This window comes from Semicossyphus pulcher, unplaced genomic scaffold (assembly GCF_022749685.1).
Source record: "Semicossyphus pulcher isolate SPU_LCO1_2020_fin unplaced genomic scaffold, fSemPul1.0.p SCAF_13, whole genome shotgun sequence".
Taxonomy (NCBI): Eukaryota; Metazoa; Chordata; class Actinopteri; order Labriformes; family Labridae; genus Semicossyphus; species Semicossyphus pulcher.
Genome location: NW_027211637.1, coordinates 2,337,926 through 2,353,144, shown reverse-complemented (window position 1 = coordinate 2,353,144; position 15,219 = coordinate 2,337,926). Strand labels below are relative to the sequence as shown.

Below are 15,219 nucleotides of genomic sequence, written 5' to 3'. Positions count from 1 at the left end.
AGTCAACTTCCTGTCATCATCTAATCACGTGATCACCCCAAACAGTTTTTTCAATGTCTTGACAATAACAAAAAATACAAATACAAATACAAAAAATATAAGACCCCAAACTGTAGGTGTGATAGATAGACAGATAGATAGATAGATAGATAGATAGATAGATAGATAGATAATATATGAAATAAATACTGCACAATTGTATTTCACAAGACCTAGTCTAAAGTCATGCTTCAAGCTCTGTCAGGCTGTTCTCCCCATGGCCCTGGCTCTATGCTAATATCATAATGCTAACATGCTCATAATGACAATGCTATCATGTTAAAGTTAGGCAGGTATAATGTTAACCATCCTAGTTTAGCCTGTTAAAATGTTAACATTTGATATTTAACCCTACACACAACGTAAAGGTTTGTGTGGTGCATGTTATTAGTTTGTCAGGTATTTGGTTATAAATAAAAACTATTATCAAGTCAATCAATTAATTGTTAGATAAACAAGATTGTGCCATTATGATGGCTCTCAGTAAAAGCTAGGGGAAGTCAAATATACATCTAGTGGATGTTGATATTTTAAGAACATTTGTTAAAAAAGAAAACACTTCCTGTTGGTGGTGTTAAAGGGAAATACAGGGACATCCTCAAAGTAAGTAAAACCCATCCTTAGGAAAACATTAATATTTTCATTTGTTTAATAAATTGCAGGTCCTGTTAGCAGACCAACCCATGTAGCCATCACTGGTATGGTGCAAAATAAAGACATAAGGCCTGTGTTTTGAGGGGAAGTAAACTGAACAAATCAAATGTTTAAAAGGGGAAGTAAAATTACACCCATATGATGGTATTTTTTGCCCTGAACTAAACCTCCCGGGCAGCTTCCTCCCAGTCTGTGCAGTTTTTTTGCAAAGCCATGGAAAGCCTCCATCAATTGAGACTTTTTCTAACTGATATCATTCATTTGTTAAGTCAAAAATCTCTAATAGACCATAATTTCATGGTCCGGGTACAATATCCCTCCCTGTTGCCAACTTATTTATATACTTTCTGCCATTTCAATAAAGTGTTCCACTATTATAAGTCAACAAATGCACAATATAAGTATTTTGTCAATTTATGATTGCTTTTTATTTTATTTATGTGTAATGCATTGTTATGAAGGTTCAAAACAATCAGGATTTGTAAGCATCCAAAATCTTAAATGACTGGTCAGGATATTAAGTGTAAATAACAGCATGTAGGTTTTGCAGAACTTGTCTAAAATTGTGTCATTTTGGACCAAATCATGTTGTTTTATTCTGAAAACACACTGTAAGAAGTAAATAATAGAAACAGACCTCACTTATAAGTAATTTCTGTACTACCTCATATACATTATGGTAGAAAAATATATTCAGGTGATACACCATTTTTGTTAATAGTCAGTGTTTCTTAACAGAATGCAATGTGTGAATTCTTGAGGTCATTTTCATTCAATTATAAGTTTGCAACCTGCATTATTTACAACCACATTTGCTTGCTTATGTTTTTGTTGTTTTTTGTAGTGCATTTCTACATGCCAAATTACGTCATGAAAACAACACAGGGACAGGGACCCACTCATGAAAACATTACCAAACAGTAATGGCAGTGGTATATAAATATATAAAACTAATCCCTCATAGTAATAATCCCTGTCCTTTCTTTTTGGTCTTTATTCATATTTTATGTTGTTTTTGAGTCACAAGCTCCTATACAATGGCTCACAGATTTTACATAGGTTAAGTTGATATGAAGAATAAGGTATGTAGTCATTTCATAGCATGGTAGTGTTAATGCTACTCAAAGGTAAGCTACTGAAGAGGAGAAATAATGTTTCTTTCATGTTTGACACACATTCCTCTAAATAACAACTGTTAAAGAAGTAGAATGTTTATGCAACTTGGGCAAGCTTGTTTAAAACGCCTAGCAGCAAGGGTTATTATGCAAACTCTGAATCTTGTTTCTCTGGGAGGCTTAACCCGGGGCTAAATAGTACTCATACCTTAACCTAAGGTTAAGCAAAACAGGGCGATGTATAGCTACATATGTCTGTATAGTGATTGGCTAGTTTACTAGTCACTCATAATTTAGACGCCTTCCATTGGTCGAAAGTATGTGGTATGGGCGGGCGCAATATTCGTGGCACTGTCGGGGGGCGGGACTGTGAGGTCCAACAGGAAAAACTAAAGAAAGGCGAGTATATCTTATAAAACGGTAAAATTACATTTAAGAAGCTACTTAGAATAGGTCTCTGCTTATTTTTTGTATTGTAGTGTAGCTGCTAGAATCAAACAATGTATTTAGGTCTGAAAATGTGATGTGTCCGCCTTGACAAGAGGCCAGCTGTCCCGAGAAACTTAGCAAAGTTAGCAAGCTAATAGTTAGCTTCCTTAGATGGAATGGAAACTGCTGCTAGCCACAAATTAGCTGACACTTCTCTTAATCAGTGACAAATGTAGAGCAAATAACAATAGTAATTAAAACTACGATAGCATTAGATTGATAGGTTACATCTATCAGGAATCAATCCACCATAGGGGGAGTTGACAGATACAGTACCCTTTTACATTAAGGGTAAACTAGCAGTGAGGAAGTGAAGTTATAATGCAACGCAAACTTGCCAAATTCAGTTCGTTCTCTAAAGCAGTAAACAGTTCATGTATGGTAGGATGTCAGAGAAAGACTAGCAGTATATTTCAACTGAAGGCGAATTAGTAGGAGAACTTGACATAATTTTATTTAGGCACAAACTGAAGCAACAAATATCTTCTTCCTGTTTTGGTTTAAAGTAGGCAACAAATGCCACCATTCATTAGTCCATCAAGTTAGTAGATACTTTTTATCAGCACATAACATCACAACAGTATTATTATCATTTTTACAAAGGTATTATGTAGTTTTGGATCAGCTTTGATGTGAGGAACAAGAATGATTCTGTCAGTCTTCATGTTATGCTTTGATCAATAATTTTAATTCACTGACTTTTGCAATAACCTAAACTAAATGGGATAAAGCCTCACCCCCTATTATTGGATTTCAGGTCTTTGTCAAAGCTGCATGGTCAGAACTATTAGGTTGCTTAACCAAAAGCATGGTTAGACATTGTAATACATGCAAGTGAATTCTGTAATATTTGCTTTGAAAAAGGAGAAGCAAAGAATTCATGGTTCATCTTGCAATCATAAAAACTTAACATAAAATGAGTGCCACCATGATATAAAGGGAGGCAAATAGCAATTCTTTTCATTATTGATTAATGGGCAATTTCTTGTCCCTATTAATTGTCAAGTCTGTAAAATGTAGATAAAAATGTCAAAAAAAATTCCCAAAGTGAGGTCTTTGAGTGGCTCCTGTATTCCTAAAGAATACGCTTTAATTCTTACACTGGAGAAACTGGACACAGACAATTTCCAACCAACGTGTTAAGCTGGTTGCACATAGAACTAGCTTTACTCATTGCAAAGCAGTGCACAGCATTTTCACACTGTGTGCACCCCAGCACTTCCTGTGCCGTCTGTCAGATTTGAGTGTCGATAGTTTTGTATTTCAAGTGACAAAACTGTTCATACTGCTGTGTAAGTCACTACACAAACATATTAGCCTAGCTCTGGTCAAAAGTTAGTCATCACTGTGTTATCTTCGTCTCTGACCTACTGTAACATCACTTCTCTTGTATATCCTGGTTAAAGACTTTGTTTCTTCTTTTATTCAGATGGCTGCAATCAGAAAGAAACTCGTGATAGTCGGAGATGGAGCCTGTGGGAAGACCTGCCTCCTCATAGTGTTCAGCAAAGATCAGTTCCCTGAGGTTTATGTGCCCACCGTGTTTGAAAACTACGTGGCAGATATTGAAGTGGACGGTAAACAGGTAAGCTACAGTGTGCTATGGAGATGATGTATCTTTGCAGCAAATTGGATTTTGGGTTATTGCACATACTTTGGTTTAATCTCTTTAAACGCACCCACTTTTGTGATTTCTGAAGCGTAAATACATCGCTAGAAGTCAAACGCTTACATTGGGCTGTAAATGAAATACAACACTGTTGCATGACTTCAACGTCACCATGACTTAATGTCAAACTTGTTCATGTACTATTACTTCAAGATGCTAAACAAGTTTCTGAGCAACAAACTACAGAAGGGAATCAGAGGGGTTGAAATGCACCTGAAGAGCCTGATTTTGTGCACGTTTATAGACCAGTTTAAGTTTAGCAAATTTCATAAAATGATCAAAACTTAAACTGGGTCATTTCTTAAATATTGGCTGGTATATCTCCCTCACACCATGTCTATTATAAATCATTATCTACCAGAAGGGTTGTTAGGTGTATTTTAAACCTTCAGAAAGAGCAAAGCTAGTTGTTCAAGTCTTAATGCTAGGCTTACATCCTGACTTTAGTAAGTACGTCACAAAGATGCATTGAGATCATCGGACAAAGTCACTCTGAGCCGAGTAATTGGAATACTTTGAAGTATTGATTGACTTAAATTCCTGGATTCTAGATGAACATTGAAGAGTGTTTGAAGATGTTTACTTTAAAATCAAGTGAAAAATAACTCTGAAACGTTTCTCAGAATCAGAAACAGAAATAATGTACCAATGACATTCAGCCATGATAAAAATATACTGATGTGGTAATGTATCTATTGAGTGACAGCTTTGACAGTTCACTGTTTTTCCTGTCGTAGGTGGAGCTGGCTCTTTGGGACACAGCAGGTCAGGAGGACTACGACAGACTGAGGCCTCTCTCCTACCCCGACACAGACGTCATCCTCATGTGTTTCTCCATCGACAGCCCCGACAGTTTGGGTGAGATTCCCCTCTAAGTTGCTGTTTTTGACCAACATTGTGTTTGCATCTGCTCCGTGTTCAACATGTGCACCTTGTTCCTTCTGCAGAAAACATTCCAGAAAAGTGGACTCCTGAGGTGAAACACTTCTGCCCCAACGTGCCCATTATTCTGGTGGGAAACAAGAAAGACCTGCGAAATGATGAGCACACACGCCGGGAGTTAGTCAAGATGAAGCAGGTCAGTGAGGCCAACATTTATGGAGCTTTTAGAAGTTTAAGCCTATGGAGTTTTGTGCACACAGAATTTAGTGCTAATCCTACCAAAGGAGGATCGACTACAAGCACTGATGTGTCAGACTTAAAAGATTAAATGGCCGTGGTCTTTTCTAGAGCTGTTCAAACAACTACCTTTGTTGTCGTATGATTCATTTTCCCATAAATACTTGTGATTAATGACGTGATTGTCATTTAAGACCATTTGATGCTACTAATATAATGATAATATAAAAGCATGATAATGAAAGTAAACCCTTTTAAAGAGCTGCCCATGCCCAGCCCAAGGTTAAACTCAGACTCAGGACAGAAGCCCATGCCAGAAATCACTTCATCTGCCAGTGATAACGTGGGCGGGACAAATGATGCTTTCAGGGTTGTCTGTCCGCCCTTCCATCCCATTCTTTGGAATAAGATATCTTAGGAATCCGTGTAGGGAATATCTTCAGATCTGACAGAGAGAGAGAGAGAGAGAGAGAGAGAGAGAGAGAGAGAGAGAGAGAGAGAGAGAGAGAGAGAGAGAGAGAGAGAGAGAGAGATTGATTGGTGTCTGTCTTTGGTTAAGACGCTGTGCCTGTGCCGTTTTAAAATGATCATGAAATCCTGCTCTTTATTCTGGCATCATGCTCAAATGGTGCTGGTATATATTTCAATACGCATGCATGTTAACACAACATTAATGTCCATATATATTGTACAATAAGTATTGTTCCAGACCCTAACTCTTTCTAAATGGCTTTATTGTTTATTTTTTTAATGAAATGTTTGTATATTTTCTGATCATTTTCTTACGACAGGAACCAGTGAAGTCAGAGGAGGCGAGGGAGATGGCTAACAGGATCAACGCCTTTGGTTACCTGGAGTGCTCAGCCAAGACGAAGGATGGCGTGAGGGAGGTGTTTGAGATGGCCACCAGGGCGGCGCTAGAGGCCAAGAGGCGAGGCAAGAAGGGTGGCTGCCTTCTGCTGTAGAGTCTCAGGTCACACAGGGTTAACTGGGAGGGAGGGGAGAGGTAAGGATAAACATCCCTCCTCTGCGTCCGCTCTGTGGGCACAGCTGAACGGGGCATTCAGGGGATGTGGGAAAAAACAGGCCAAAGGGAAAAAGGAGGGTCAAATGCAAAGGAAAAATAAGTCAAAGGTTAAAGCTTTTAGCTTTTGAGATAAAAATACTGTAATCTTTTGTTTAGGATTCATTCGACCTCAAATTTAGAGAATGTGAAGAGAAGGGAACATACTTTAAAACGTGTAGAGGGTGAGTACTGTAAGATGGGTTTCCAGGTCTCTGATGGGAGTTTGATGGTCTCTGATGGTCCAAGGTTGAGACCAGCTCCAGTAGAGATCAGGGGGGTCAGGAGGACTTCCATGGCTTGCTGTGTGACTCTACTTTTCTTGTAGTTTTGCGTTATCATTCTTCAAGTTTCCTTTATTTCTCTGCAGAAACACAGACCAACATAACTTTATATGGACTAAATCCAGTCTGAGAGTTTGATTATCGGCAATATTGATCTAAAATACATGATGGTGATGAGACCAACTTATTTGAGTGTTTAATATGAGTCTGTTTAGGAATGAACAGCCTGAAAACTGTTTGGATTGATGCGGACTGTCAAACACACTGTTGGGTATTAAAGGGTCGACATACAGTATTTGTTTTAACCTCCAGCTGCTGTAAATTCCCAAATAGCAGCAGAGCCTTAAGTTACCTCACCTGCAGAGAGGCCCAGACTTTATTAGAGACGAGCCTTTATTCAATCATATTTTAATCAAAAGTTAATATCTGCTTTGGCTCTACTTTGCTGTTAATGCAACAGTTCCTCCATGTTTATCTGTTGTCTTGAGGAATTCAGTATAATGTACATTTCTACAGCGTCGTTTCCATCACACTGCAAAAAGTCATGTCAGAGTTTTAAACAGTAATACTTAAACCTTTTCACTCTCTTGCAGACAGGTTAAAGCAGTCTAAAATGAGCTCTCGCTCTCTCTATTTTTACTCTTCTTCTTTATAGTCCTGTTATTTTGGCCTCTGCCATGATGTCAGCACTAAGAGAACCAGGTAACAGGAGACCTGTCCTCCTGAAGTTGTAGCGCTTCTTCTTGCAGGAGATCGTTCCTGTTAAACCCGAGTTACATGAAACAGGAAATCAGGGCACAGAGTGGAAATAAAAGAGGCACTACTCTCCTTATTACAAGTCAGTTTAGCATCAGAATAATTTGCAGTTATTATTTTATGGAAAAGCATGTAGCATAATTTACCCTCACGCTACGTTTAATGTTAAAAACCTTCCTCGTAGGACACATTTCCTCTTGTCACGCGTCTGTGGAGGTTCTTAGTCTTCCCGGTCGGGGTAATTCAAAGATTAATTCAACTGGACTTAGTTGCCTTTTGGATTAAACGTTGAGCTCCTCTTGTTACATGTACAAAGTTTGTTATTAACTATGACCAGATAGACCAATGGCAGCAGAGAGCTTTCTCTGTGGCCACTTAGAAAGAAGACAGACTGAACTAAGAGAGTGTAGAAGAATATATGCCCCACATGTTAACAAAACTATTGAGATTGTTATTAATTAAAATGGAGAATAACTGAACTTTGCACATGTTTCATAGGACAGGTGTGTAGGAGAGGGAAAAAACATGAAAAATGCAGGTGAACTCCCGCACAGTCTAACTTGCAGAAAATTCATTTATTTGCTTGCAACATTTCGCTGCTCGACCTTCATCAAGCAAACAATTCATTTAAAAAATCTACCATCATTCTGTAAGTGTCTTTTGATTAATGTAAGGCTCCCAGTTAAGACACTGTTTAGTTCCCTTTTCTGTGTTTTTTTTTATGCGAGCTTAAATTTGGGGCACTAAAAATGTTCGGCATCATATTTAGGGCTTAAAAATAAAGTACTAGTCTCTCCCTGCTGCAGGCTTTTATTTTGAAACATGAGCAGGAAGTGTTGCGTTTCCTTGTCAATTACTTAACAGCAATAAAGAAACTGTAACATGAAAGTGACCTAATAAATGAAAACAGAACTTTAGAGGAGCAGTGTGGTGACGATGAGTCTGGAAATGTACATTAGATTGAATTTTAGCTTGTGAGGCAAAACGTTCAGTTAATTCTGCCCCCTCTCAGTCACTCTGTCATTCTCTCCTCCAGCTAACATTAAAACACCAGCTGTTATTTGAACGTGTACCTGAATGCTGGAGTGTGATTTATTCCCACTCTGCTCATATTCTGTTTCTGCTTCGTCTTCTGTCTTTATTTTAACTTCATGTGATATTCTACTGGCTTACGTTGTATTATTTGCACACATCTTAAAAACAAAAGGTCAGTGTGGTGTACACGCTTTGGAAAAGAAATGCAGTTCGTAAAGGATTGGTTATTTTGAAGAGGATTATTCTTTTGTATACGCACGATTCCTCACATTTCTCCAGTCGTCTTTTTTAATGTATTCTAAAGGAAATAAAATGTAACTGCTAATGACCAAATTCTGCTCACATGCTTTTTCTTTTAACACCTTTTCAGTTACTATAAATCATGCTGTTGTCGAGCACTCACAGGCTGATCAGTCATTACAAACTCAGGCTGTGTAGACGAACTTTATTTGAAACTTTAGTAATCAACAATTGCAGCTTATAGTGGTGAGAAGTTAAATATGAGGGCTTTCTGTTGTGAATGTGTAGTTTTCAGACTTCTCCCTCATACCACTGTTTTTTCTTTTTTTTATCCAAGCCGAAAAGGTAAAATTAGTGCCATATAAACATAAAACAAAGGAAAAAAGCAGCTTTATTGTTTCGTTTGTTTTGTATATTGTAATTTTAAGTTCAAATTATTGGTCAGTAAAAGTTGTAAACAGAGATGGAACATTTTACGATAGAAAAAATGAGTTTCAGTTACCTTAAAAAAGGTTTAATACATTTTAATTATCCCATGTACAGTGAGTAGTTATTGATAAAATGAGTTAGACAGGAAAATATTCCCACTTAAAAAAAACTAAAATCATACACTACAAATTAAGCAGGAAACTCTCTTTTTGATCATGTTCATAATGTGTGATAAAATCATTTAAACCCACATCAGCTCTGTGATAGGATTAAAACTGTTTACAATATAATAATGACAAAAATAATGTTTCACCATTTATAGACAGAGAGAGGGACCCGCTAGTAGGGAAACTAGTGTGTACGCAGTGTGTGTGTGTGTGTGTGTGTGTGTGTACACACCGTCAGACATAAGTGGATACGTGCGTCCCGGACCACCTCCATATGGCTGCATTCATACTGAAAGTGTCCCATTTTTCCCCCCATGTGACACAAATCAGATTTTTTCAAATCAGTGTGAACATCGAAAAGTTGCATGATGTCGCATTTTTTTAAATTCTGAACTGGGTTACTCCAAAACATGCAACCTGCATGCGGCTTGTATTTGAACACTCAAACCAGAATTGGTCTAATATGCACATTTCCAGGAGTGATTCAAAGGAAGAAGAAGACTTCCTTTTTCCGCTTGATGATGGAGGACGACAAACAGCAGTGGAGAGACGGCGACACAGCAGATTTAGTTGGTATTTGGACAGATGCCTCGATCCAATCAAAACTAGAAGGCTCAAACCGCAACCGAAGTGTGTTCCAGAATTTATCTCTTGCACGTTTTTCTCGTCTCTGATGGAGATGTCAGTTTACTTGCACTAAAGTTTATGCACATCCAAAGTCCCAACGTGAGAGAGCCATCCATGTTTAACGGAAAATTAATGTCAGTGTATGTGACATGTTTTGTTGTTGTTTGCCCACACATGACTTTTTTAAATCATTTTCTGTTCACATTGATATCTTACCTGGGTCACACTGACATGAACAGTGACCCCAAAAGGTGATCGGATCTGGATGAGTCCTCAATCTGTTCTTGGTGTGTCCACAGCTCTTCTTCAGGTTGTCCATTTGTGATCGGATCACAGAAACCACATGTTGATACAGGTCTGAACAGGGCCACAGAAGTTTTTGTTGGAAAACTTGTCCCGAGCTTTATTTGTTATTTATTTTAGAAGCACTTTTTTTGTTTTGTTTTTTCCATCGCGACAGAAATCAATAAAACTAATGTTTGCAGGTTCCTCCAAAGTTGCCGTGCCCAGTTTTGAGTTAAAAGTTGCCCACTATGCCTCAGGTTTGTAGGTCTCAAAACTAAAGGAAAGAATATAAAGTCAGAGTTGTATGAATAACTCAAAAGAGATAACCATGCCTTTTCTCTGCTAGCAGCACCATGAACGGACATTGATGGGGAACAAACAGCCATCACAAACTTGGGCTTTATGTTAAAAGGAGTTTAGAAAAGAGCCTGCATCTGAAACAAAACAAACAGAATCAGAGAGGCTGACAGATTAGAGATTAGAGATGCAGGAAAATCCTTGAGACAAGCTACAGAGGAGCTTTAAAAACGTGAGACTTTTTTCTTTCACCTGAGGCCGTTATACAAACATTCAGGATTCAGGAAATTATTATTATGATCATAATAATGTATGACACAAGCGTCCTTGTTCCATAAAATCTTAAGTAAAGTCTTCTAGTTTCTATCTGCTGAAGGAGTTTCTTTTGAGTTTAGTTTGAGGTCAATCTTTGAACCAGCGGCCTCAAAAACACTTTGCAGATGACAGGATCACGCAGTCAGTCCCAGCACTCAGTTGATCTCTAAGCTCCTTGACTGCTCCCGCTTCCAGCTGCCAGGCTCAGTCGATTCTTCTTCTCTTGATGCAAAAACGGAGCAGACAACACTTGGCTTTACATTCTTCATAAATGTATAAAACAGTGAATCACACAGGCTGCGGGGTCTTGGCCTCTGACTGGTTTCAGTCCTCAGATTCACTCTATACTTTCTGATGGAGTCCTGCCACAAACTCCTGATAGTACGGCTCTGAAAAGAGAAGCACACAATCAGCACAAAAAGGGATCTGGTTTCATCATTGATTTCAGAAGTAGACATTTTATTGAGAGCCACAAACCTGAGTCCGGCTCGATAAACGAGTGTCTGATGAGGAAGTCCAGGACCACCATGGCACAGTTTGGTTTGAAGTCGTCGGCAGCCAGAAGCTCCTTCACCTGAAACCAGAGACAGAGCGATCACAGATTAACCCTCCTGTGTCGTCTTTGTGTCGTCCAAACAGGGTTATTTCACAGTTATACAATTCAGAATATGTCAGTGATACAAACCTTGTCCATGGGCAGGAGGTAGAACTCTTGCACCTCTCCGTCCCCGACTCTGGGCTTGAACTCCAGAGGAAGCTCCAAATCAAACACAAACTGACTTTCTGGAAACACCTCCCCCTCCTCCACGTAGGTGTAGCTAGAAAACAATTAAAGGCTTAATATGCAACATTTTACACATTCATATATCATGAATCAAAGATGTCCTCGAAAAATAACTTTCATGCGAGTTCATGTACACGTTCCAGAGTAACATCAAGGACGATGGCTGACTCACTGTTTATGTTACGCTTGCTTGCTTAGTGTTCTGTAGCGTTATCATAGCATCATCATTCTGTGTATCTAACCAAGCTAGCGGGGGGGGGGGGGGGGGGGGGCAGCAGTACAATGCTGGATGCGGGTCTATTGCAGCTCAAGCTGTAACATGCATTCTGCCTAGATGAGCCTGTGCAGGTCTACCAACCAATTTCCATTGTTTGCTCTGATATAATTATGTTCAGTCGGTGCTACACAGTAGAACATCACACTTCGAAATGTCTCTGAAACAGCAGAACAGGCCAGGCGGAAAAAGTAGGTTGAGGGAGGTGTGGCCAAACACAGCGTTTGTTTTGGTTTCATGCTGGTGCTAAAGTGCGACACCTAGTGGACATAAAAGTCACATACTAAGCCTTTAAAGTTACGGAATATAAATATGCTTTTACATGGTCTTTTGTTATATTAAAGTAAGTTTCTTTGTTTCATAATGACAAAGACCAGAAAAAGAGGCTCCACTCCCACGTTCTCCTTTTCATTTTCATCTCTGTCCCTAAAAGATGCAGGATTGTGTTTCATGGAAACTCTACCTGACAAACTACATCAGAAGCAAATTGGGAATAACAAAGACTTTATCTCGGGGTTTATGACCATGTATCGCAGAAGCCTGAGAGAAATCTAACAGGTTGAATATCTGGAACTGGGCTGCAAAGACAATCCAGGCACTCTGAATGTGAAAATGTAGTAATAAGAAAGGAATAAATAATAAACCTTAAGCACACGAGGGCTGAACAATTGAAATTTAATCGAAATCACAATATGGCCTGCTGCAATTTTCAAATCGCAGGAGGCACAATATTTATTAAATGTGTCAAAATACTATTTTAATTTAAATATTGTGCTGCAGATGTTCTGGCCTTCACGTCATACACAGACGTAAAAATCAAACATCTTTGTTTGGTACAGATCCCTGCAGAAAACACACCATACTCATTTTATATGTTTTTCAATGAAAATGAGAAAAATTCAATTTAATATCTCAAATCATATCGAAATCGCTATTTAAGTCAAAAATATCGCAGTTGTTCAGCCCTAATGCACGCAGTGGATAAAACTTTAAAAATAGCCAACATGTTTCATGGGCTTTAAAACTAAAACACAATGTGTTACTTTGTCTCTTATTACTATCTGACTTCCTCTCTGTGACCTTTAACCTGTCCTTAAAACATCCTGCTCAGTTTTTAAATCAGACAAACAGGAGAAAACAGTCCTTTTGTTGGGGATTATTTTCAGCAGCTTGTTAATCCAACTTTAGTTTTCTAGTGAGTATTTGGGGCAGCAGGAAGGTGTATTTTGGACTGAGTAAAAATAAACTACAGTGTGTTTGTTCATGGTAATGAAGGAACGTGTCAACAAGTGCGACAGTGTGGCTTATTGACAAATGTATATTCGTTTTTGGAGAGTAGTGGAGCTCTATGGCACAGAAGAGGAGAAATCAGACACACTCAGAACTTGTTGAGCTGATCGTTGGTTTCAGTCTCACCTTATTGTATTCACAGGTTTAGCCTTCTCAGCGATGGCTGCTGGGATACATGCTTCCTCCTCACATTCTTTGACCACAGTGTGTTTGATGCTGACGCCAGCAGCCAGACCACCTGCCGCCTTCAGAGATACAACACATCGGACTTCTTGATTCAATGGTGCAACTCCTGTCCTTTAATAAGCTTATATCATTGCTGTATCTACCACTGCAGTATGTCTAAAGAGTGTCAGTTACAGTGTGTACTCACAACATGGTCCAGCATTCCAGGATACGTTTGTTTGGTGGGGGAGCGTCGTGCGAGCCACATCTTGACCTCCCCGCTGTCACTCAGAGTGTAACCGTTGATATGGACCCCATACCGCTTCACCCCAAACAGACCTGCAGCATAGCTTCACAGTTAGTTCATACAACACATAATAATGGTAAAAACATTATATGTAGCTGACTGACTTACTTGTAGCTGCTCTTTCCATACACATCAAAGGAGGGTCAGAGAAGTTTGGCATCACACTGTACCTCTGAAAGACAACAAAGGGTTCACCATAACTGTGTATCTGCTGTGTATTGTGGGAACATTTGGGGTTAATTTAAGACAAAATAGGTTGTAATTTTAGCCCCCTTAGTAATCTCATAACATCTGCATTCACCTGAGCAACAACGTATGTGTTTGTGCGCATGCTCGGGAGTCTCACCTCATTTCTCCATCCTTTGAGACTGGTGAAGTTAGCCTCTTTCCTCAGAGTCTGCAGGACAGCATCCACAGCCTCAGACCTCCTCTCGTATGAGTCCAGACTGTGACACAGGGACACAGCGCCGCCCTGTGGTGGAGTGAACACCTGCGGGTACCGTGTTAACAGTGAAGCTACATGAGGAGGAATCCAACCCACCTGGGCTCCGTCTATCTCAAATCTCAAGCAGTTAGCACGACAGGAGCCTGTGGAACAAAACCGGAAGTAGATTACTTTAATAGCAACCTTTCACAACATCGACTTAATTCTGTATTTCAAACTCACGTTTACCTGGTAAATAAAAGCTATTCATGCGTCGCAGGAGTTGTAGTACTTTTTCTGACCAGGCAGAGTTGGCCATTTTTGGTTCCAGAATGTAAACAAACCACTTCTCATGCAGCTCTAAAGTAAAGATTTATTAATGTCCTATGCTAAGCTAATACTATTCACACTGCGCCGAGCGGATAAAGATGGCTGATAATACCAGAGCTCCAGAAACTCCTGCAGAAGTCGAAAGAGACCCCCAACGCTTCTCAAGGCTTCATCAGCCCGTCACAAATCAATAACGCTATTAAAAGTCATGTGTTCATCGGTCCATTACAGCGGCCGGCCGGCATTGATGCGCATGCGCATGCCTTCTTCTTCTACTACTTCCTTTTCTTCTTCGTGGCTGAGTAAACTTCAAGTGCATTATTGTTGTGTCCTTATTTCTACAGTCTATGGTTTTGTCCCATGGAAAGGCCTGCAAAGCCAACGCTGTTATATGACTAATACATGACAATAAACTGAACGAGGTGTATATGAATATGCAAATATGTGAACAATGTATAATCCTGTCTATATATTTTATTTATTATGTGTTAATTATCTTGTGCATATAAATAATACTTCTTCTATGTACGTAAAATCCTACACACAACACTGCATATCCGTATACTTCTATTTGGCTCATTTCTGTTACATATTAAATTCAGTGTTAAGGGTTGTTGCCAGGAGAGTTAACTTACTTTTTTCAAACATATTTTATTTACCTTGTTACCTACTCAAATTTCCCACCAGGAGAGTCTTAATTCTGTTTCAGAATGCACACTTATTGACCTTTATAGCCACAGGCTTGATAAGCAAATTTAAAGTAGGCCTAGCACAGTAGTAATACAGTGATTAAATGCATTGTAAAATACATGATTGTATGTAAAAGAAACAGACATATAAATTAATAGTCCATGTGACAATATAGACTGTCACAGTCTGGACAGTTAACCGATTTTTTTTCGATACAAATGTTTTATTAAATGTGTATTTCTATGTATTTTGGATACAACATGATTTATGTTTGATCATTTAATTTTGGTAATCAAACATTTCAACTTTATCTTTTCTTTTCCATTTTTTTAGGAAACTTAATTATTCAGTATGAATTAAGCAATAGCAGAA

At 38.8% G+C, this 15,219-nt stretch overlaps 2 protein-coding genes across 2 annotated transcripts; one reads left to right on the top strand and one right to left on the bottom strand.

The window, feature by feature from the left end:
• The first annotated feature begins 2,145 nt into the window (after window positions 1-2,145).
• rhoaa (ras homolog gene family, member Aa) lies at window positions 2,146-8,550 on the top strand. Its single transcript, XM_069660767.1, has 5 exons — window positions 2,146-2,207; window positions 3,727-3,882; window positions 4,704-4,824; window positions 4,914-5,044; window positions 5,877-8,550. Exons 2-5 carry the CDS (start codon window positions 3,727-3,729, stop codon window positions 6,048-6,050), a joined length of 582 nt encoding a protein of 193 aa, XP_069516868.1. The 5' UTR covers window positions 2,146-2,207; the 3' UTR covers window positions 6,051-8,550.
• A 451-nt stretch (window positions 8,551-9,001) lies between these two features.
• On the bottom strand, window positions 9,002-14,382 carry tpk2 (thiamin pyrophosphokinase 2). Its single transcript, XM_069660439.1, has 8 exons — window positions 14,077-14,382; window positions 13,750-13,991; window positions 13,512-13,575; window positions 13,305-13,435; window positions 13,058-13,176; window positions 11,269-11,401; window positions 11,061-11,157; window positions 9,002-10,972 (listed from the first exon to the last, which is right to left on the bottom strand). The coding sequence occupies exons 1-8, from the start codon at window positions 14,144-14,146 to the stop codon at window positions 10,926-10,928; spliced, it is 903 nt and encodes a 300-aa protein (XP_069516540.1). The 5' UTR covers window positions 14,147-14,382; the 3' UTR covers window positions 9,002-10,925.
• Window positions 14,383-15,219: the final 837 nt, after the last annotated feature.

What these genes read in the sequence shown, in the direction of transcription:
- rhoaa (XM_069660767.1), top strand. Translation starts at nt 3,727, where the DNA reads ATGGCTGCAATCAGAAAGAAACTCGTGATAGTCGGAGATGGAGCCTGT. An exon ending in TTGAAGTGGACGGTAAACAG is followed by an intron (nt 3,883 to 4,703) that starts GTAAGCTACAGT and finishes TTCCTGTCGTAG; the next exon opens with GTGGAGCTGGCTCTTTGGGA. An exon ending in CGACAGCCCCGACAGTTTGG is followed by an intron (nt 4,825 to 4,913) that starts GTGAGATTCCCC and finishes TTCCTTCTGCAG; the next exon opens with AAAACATTCCAGAAAAGTGG.
- tpk2 (XM_069660439.1), bottom strand. Translation starts at nt 14,146, where the DNA reads ATGGCCAACTCTGCCTGGTCAGAAAAAGTACTACAACTCCTGCGACGC. An exon ending in AAACCTGTGAATACAATAAG is followed by an intron (nt 11,402 to 13,057) that starts GTGAGACTGAAA and finishes ATTGTTTTCTAG; the next exon opens with CTACACCTACGTGGAGGAGG. An exon ending in GTTTATCGAGCCGGACTCAG is followed by an intron (nt 10,973 to 11,060) that starts GTTTGTGGCTCT and finishes TTCTCTTTTCAG; the next exon opens with AGCCGTACTATCAGGAGTTT.